Source organism: Triticum aestivum, chromosome 6A (assembly GCF_018294505.1).
Source record: "Triticum aestivum cultivar Chinese Spring chromosome 6A, IWGSC CS RefSeq v2.1, whole genome shotgun sequence".
Classification (NCBI taxonomy): domain Eukaryota; kingdom Viridiplantae; phylum Streptophyta; class Magnoliopsida; order Poales; family Poaceae; genus Triticum; species Triticum aestivum.
The window spans coordinates 617,155,588-617,162,062 of NC_057809.1; the positions used below are offsets into that span (position 1 = coordinate 617,155,588).

At 42.1% G+C, this 6,475-nt stretch overlaps 1 protein-coding gene across 1 annotated transcript; it reads right to left on the reverse strand.

Moving 5' to 3' along the window:
• Nucleotides 1–337: 337 nt before the first annotated feature.
• LOC123129143 (wall-associated receptor kinase 4) lies at nt 338–4,780 on the reverse strand. The gene is made up of 4 exons (XM_044549324.1): nt 4,313–4,780; nt 3,367–4,117; nt 3,085–3,249; nt 338–1,669 (listed from the first exon to the last, which is right to left on the reverse strand). The coding sequence occupies exons 1-4, from the start codon at nt 4,436–4,438 to the stop codon at nt 666–668; spliced, it is 2,046 nt and encodes a 681-aa protein (XP_044405259.1). The 5' UTR covers nt 4,439–4,780; the 3' UTR covers nt 338–665.
• Nucleotides 4,781–6,475: the final 1,695 nt, after the last annotated feature.

The window sequence follows — 6,475 nt, forward strand, 5'->3', positions numbered from 1 at the left end:
CAAACGGGATGGCATGCCGTCGCCGACAAAACTGTACCAAAACAAGTCACAACATTCTAAAAAAAAAATCTCATGACCAACGTTCTGTGAAGCCTCGGCATCAGTCAGACACTCTCGTCGTGGACACCAACCAGTTGATCCCAAATGAGCTGGCAGTAATTAAACCTTTTTGTTTCGATGAGTAATTAAATCTTTTGACGTCGTTGCTATAAGTTCACCCTAGAAGTGTACCAGGAAGCTAAAACATTGGCAACATTCAGTCTCGAGACCATTTATACCAGGACGTTAGGATGCAGTTCATGCACGCGGTGCAATCAGTCGCTTATTTTGATGCATGCATACATATTAACAAGTTACGACTGGTGAACAATGTCAAATAAAATAATTTACAACTTTTGACCAGCCATAGTGAAGATGCATGCCCTATACACTAAACAATGATCATTATTTATGAATAAACTGAACCTAGTACCAGTGACATTTGATTTGATGAACTAACACATACATTTGGCAGTAAACACACTCAATGAGTTACACTACATATTTTCTTGGGACAAAGGGCGACTCCCCTCCTTCTACTTGAAGTATTTTATCCACAACAGCAATACAAATATACGCATTGTCCCATCCATAGTTTCCTATCTCGACAAATATAGACAACCTGACTATAGTTCACAAACAAGTTGCGACTTATGGGATTGATTCAATATGAAAAGGCGATTGAATACGTCTGTCATCGATGGCCTTTGATCCACATCAAGGCTAAGACATTCCACGGCGATCCCTGTCAAACTATCAAGAACCTCCAAATCTCCAGTTATAATAATTTCCTTGTCAAACAAGTGAGTTGCTTTCCTCTCTTTTTTGTAAGCTTCAAGGAAATTGATCACTAAGCTACTACCCTCGGAATGTGTGGCTTTCTTCCTACTAATAAGCTCCAAGATGACAACTCCAAAACTGTATACATCACTTTTTTCTGTTAGTCGGCCTGTCTGCAGATATACTGGATCCATATAACTCATGTCACCAATAATAGATCCCGTGTGCTGTTTGTCTCTCGCAATCAACCTTGATATACCAAAGTCTGAAATCTTTGGCACAAACTTTTCATCCAAAAGTATATTTGCTGGTTTAACGTCACCATGTAGGATCTTGATATTGGTTTTTGAGTGCATATAAACCAGACCATCTGCTGATTCTGCAGCAATACTTAAACGCACACCCAAGTTGAGGGGCACCTTGTTTTTGCCGTGAAGAATGTCATCGAGGCTACCACTGCAGAGAAACTCATAGACTAGAATCGGGGCTTCGACTTCTAGGCAACAACCTATGAGCCTAACGATGTTCTTGTGGATGACTTGAGATTGAATGATGACTTCATTTGCAAACTGTTCATTCTCTAGCACACTACCACTAATCGGCTTCTTCACTGCGACTGGTTCATTATCAAGAATTCCCTTGTAAACTTCACCAAAGCCACCTTTCCCAATAAAATTGCTACTCTTAAAAATTGGCTTGAGCTTCTCCTTTTCAAACAATTTTATGAATTTTGCCTTCTCTAATGTACGCCCACCGTTCTTCTCATAAAATTGTCTAGTTTTCTTTTTCTCTTTGCGAAGAAGAATAAGGAATGATATGGCTGCTATGATAAAAACACCACCTATTCCACCTGGATGGACACATAAATAAAAAGATTTCATATAACTGAATTCTAAGAACTATTCTATGTGCAGAAGAAAATATAAAAAGGGAGCAACACTTCTGATAACTTGCTTTGTTTTGTTTCACAATAGCACTGATTTCCTACCTCAGGGTCTCTACAGGGGTGTTTGGTTACAGGGACTAGACTAAAACAAAGTCCCTATAAGTCCCTATGTAACCAAACAGGAGGGACTTATTCTATAGGGACTAGAAAAAGACTCTACTGAAGGGTCTTTTTTTTTAGTCACTGGGACTAAAAAAAGTCTAGTCCCTTGCAACCAAGCACGCCCTATGTGGCTACATGATAAGACCCACTATCCAATGGCACAAAGGGGTTTGTGCCAAGTTCCGATGTGGGGATTTGCCCACACGCTGGTTAATTCATAGATTTGTCATTAGTGTCACATATGAACATGCGTTTTTTTTTTCAAAGACATCCACGTGAGAAAAATATATATTATCACAAACGATTTTGTGAACTGTCTGACTTTATTGGTCACTAATAATACAAGCCTATCACATATGACTTTGGGTGAGGAACCGTTTGTGATATGACCCAAAGCTGAGAATATCGGAGGGTTACATCTAGGAGTTTGTGTGAGGAACCCTGGCCACAATAAACACTCATCCCTACTCCTTCTGCCTCATAAATAAAAAACCAATCCTATTCACAGCAGCGCCTACTAAAACCATTGCCACGCTTGTATAGCTCACAAGTACTTAAATTGTATGTACCCATGTGCAGATCTAGAAAACACCCATGAGTTTACTTCCGGGTATACTGAGACTTTCAAATTTGGACTCTAAGACCGGGAGTTCTGCGCCTCCAAACATTTCGGCACCTTTTTTTTGCCGAAACATTTCGGCACCAGTTAACCATCTGTTTAGTTTCAGCACTGTTCCAGATTATCAAATCTTAGTAGGTCAGGTTTAGTAGGGAGTAACAGGTATAAGAAGAAAATATCTAGTGAAAATAAACATTATGTTGCATTCCTGGCACGGCAACAATTTCGTTCATTTTTTGACCTTTTTCGGACGCACTAGTAGAAAGCCCCATTACCACCACCAGATAGACCGGTACCTACAATGTTCTGCTAGTTATACTCGGGAATGTGTCTTGAGGGGACGCATGCTGATTAAGCAGCATTAAGTAGATGTAACAACAAAATTATGCACGACTACAAACAGAGAAGAAAGGGTAGATTCAGATCCTGTACTATTAGCTACTCCCTCCGTTCTGAATTACTTGTCGCAAAAATGGATGTACCTAGAACTAAAAAATGACTAGATACATCCATTTCTACGACAAGTAATTCCGAACAGAGGGAGTAGATAGGAGTATATAAAACAACAAGAACAGTCATAGCCTAAATTTGTGCTTACCCAAAATCACCCGTGCTGTTGCGGGGAATTTATCTGTGCAGGTTCCTTTTATGCCGTCGCCTTTCATTCCTGGTTTACATGGAAAGTCATAGCCTCCTAACTTATTTTTGCATACCCCGTCAGCGGAGCAAGGATACAAATCGTGGAGCTCGCACTCATTGATGTCTGAAAAGGGGAAATACAAAGGCACGGATAAAAGTAAGATGGAGTTCCTATATGAGCAGTGTGGAATAAAATTAAAAGAGAGAGTCTGGATGTGGAAACTGAAAAAAATAATTCCACCTTGGCATCCATTGACGATGTAAGGGTTGCCTTCGTAGTGGTCCCAGCACTTGCAAACATACCCCTGGCCAGTAGTCGTGTTGGCACAGGAGCTGTTGCCGCTGACGCAGGCGTAGTCTGAAGGTGGCGGCTGGCCTTTTGCCGGACATGAACCGTTCGGGATGGAGAAATCGATCACGAAAGGGACGCCCCTCGGATATCTATTGGGTAGCACCTCGTAGCCATACATGTCTGGCGTGGAGAAGTTGTACCATGAGCTCTCCACCACCATGGCATAGGAGCACGGGTTGGTCTTGAACAAGGTGTTATTGTTGTTCATAGTGAAGGCCAGACCAAGCACGGTGATGGGAAGTGCTTCCGGCAAGGCAGCTTCACAGCAGCCCCGCCCCTTGCATGACCCGTTTGTCGCGAACGCGAGGAGCTGCGGGTCCGCAAGGTCTGAAAGGCAGGAGAGAATTAATTCCTTCTGTGAGTTGCCATGTACTGACGGCGACCATAGGTGGCTATAGACCCTAGTCTGGACTCTCCAGCCGACGCCGATGAGAACATTGCGCTCTGTCGACAGGAAGAAGGGACTCATCTTCTCACCCAACTTCATATGTTGATTCTTGGATATGTAGTCGGTTTCATTTTGGCTGCAGACAGATGAGACCGCGCCATAGGCTCGCGCCTCACCATTTGCAATGGATATATCGATGAGCTCAAACGCCGTGGTATCCAGCGTTCTACTCCAAAGTTCACTGAACTCTGGCTGCATTAATTTATGGTCGAAGACAAATGCAACATTAATTACTTAATTACAGCACCGTGTAAAAATCATTAATAGATTACCACACAGTAAACCATAGTACGTACTACTATGCTACTAGTACTCCAATGATAGTCTTATATAGCAGCAAGCTCCATCCATCCTACCTCAGTTTTAGCTAGTATTAAAACGGCCTACCTTCACCCTGTCGTACTCCTCGAATGTAGACTGGTATACTCTGCTGTCAGCAACGTAGGCACGATGAGGATTGAAGGAGTCGTTGCAGGTGACCTGGAAGCCCTCACGGAAGCACCCAGGCTTCATGCCGAATGGGTAGGGAATGCTTATGTTGCCGCACTTGTCGGGGCAACCCGCAAGTGTGATCGGCTGCTGCTCATCTTGCTCAGCAGCAGCAGCCTCCGGGATCAAGTGAGGAATCGTCGCTGAAAGGAGGACAAGGAGTAGGATTTTTGGCAGCGGCTGGGAATGGGGTCACGAAGGCGTGGTCATGCTGGTGTATGTTTTGCGTTCTCTTGCAAGCTAACTTGGTCTATGGTATGGGCGCAAAGCTAATTAAGCTCCGTTCGGGCTTACTGAGTCATCTAAACATATATATTGGTAGCGTCGACGGTTCTACTATACCCCCATCGTCATTCTTTGCTAGTACTAGTACTAATCTTCATCTTCTCTATCTCTTCACTATAAGACGCTTGTTTATTTGAAGTGGCGGTTCCACAGGCTACAAAAGAATGCACTTAATTAGTCAAGAAGGAAAGTTGACACCTTTACTAAAAGAAAAGCTGGAACACATACTATTGCAAGGAAATTGCCGCCTTCTCTTTCTAAAAGGGCTCCGAATCTCTGCTTTAGAAATGCATCTTCTTATGATTTGATTCTGTCCGCCACCATCTGATCGAGGAACACATGTGATCGATTGAGGAGAATTGTTTTTTATCTGCTAGCTTGCTCCACAAATTTCTACTAAGTGCTAACTAGTCAAGCAGCAATGATTGGACCGTGACTTGCTCCAATAAGATAAGAAAGGTTGCACGACCTTCTTTCTGTTTTCTAAGAGACGGGCCATGATCATAATAGAGGCCTCTTCGCCCTTTTGGATTTTGATATTAAGCTACCATGTGGTGATGATGGTAGCATATAGGTTATGGAGGAGGGTGAGCATGATAGCATTTGCTCCGTGGCCCCAAAGACTGAATGTGGAAAAAAAAAACTTGGGTCTGTCCACCGTGATATGGTGTTCATACAACGTGGGGTTTGTCCCCCATGATTTGGTGTTCATACAATGGAGTTAACATAAGTTGCTGATGTTTAGTTTCAATTATACATATATGTACTTAGGGATGAAAACGGAGCGGAAACGGACGGAACTGAGTGCTATCATATTTGTTTTCATATTTTTTTGCAGAAGCGGAAATGAATACAGAAACCCCGGAAATGAATACAGAAATAGATACTACCGAAAATAGACACGGAGCGAATACAAAATAGATACGGAAACAGAAATAGACATTAATCGAAACTTAAAAACCCCTTGAATCATAGAGAAATACACACAAAAATAAACAAATTTAATGAGTTGCTAACGTGGCTACAAAATAGTATCATTATGTTAGCAACTTAGTGTAGTATTGTAGTAGTACCGGACAATTGCGTATAGGGTCGCTGAGTACATGTGTGGTAGTAGAAGTTGGGCCTTAGATCCATTCTACTAATTGTGCCATTGTGTTCTCTTTGGTGGTTGGGCTACAAAGCAGCTATAGGTCTATAGTAAAAACAGAAATTCCATATTCACGGAAATGGAAAGTTTCATTTCCATGCATGTTCCACCGGAAAACACCGTTCCGTTTTTGTTTCCGTTTCCGCATAAAAAATTCCATTTCCGCTTCCGTTTTGCAAATTTCCGTTTCCGTTTTCATATTTCCTCTCCGTTTCCATTTTTCCTCCGGAAAAACGGAAAGTTTCCGCTCCATTTTCATCCCTATATGTACTGGAAGCCTTTACTACCCACAGTCTCTGCATCATACGATGCATCGAAGCTAACTTATTTTACATCATTTAATACATAGTTCCCAACCAAAGGTGTTGCCGAAAAGAAAGAACGAGCAAAACACATGAAAGTACTAGGACAAGCATGCCAACCAAGATGTCCATAAAAAATAGAGAGGATTGAGCTCTTGGGGTGATAACACACAAAAAACGTGCTGACAAGGAATGAATACAAGGCAACACCCCTGACTGCCTAGAATGATATGTTAGTTCGAGTGGCCCATTTCTCTGTAGTTTACTTTGCTACGCTTTGACATTTTTCAGTCAGGGTAATGCCACATTAATATCACAATTTCA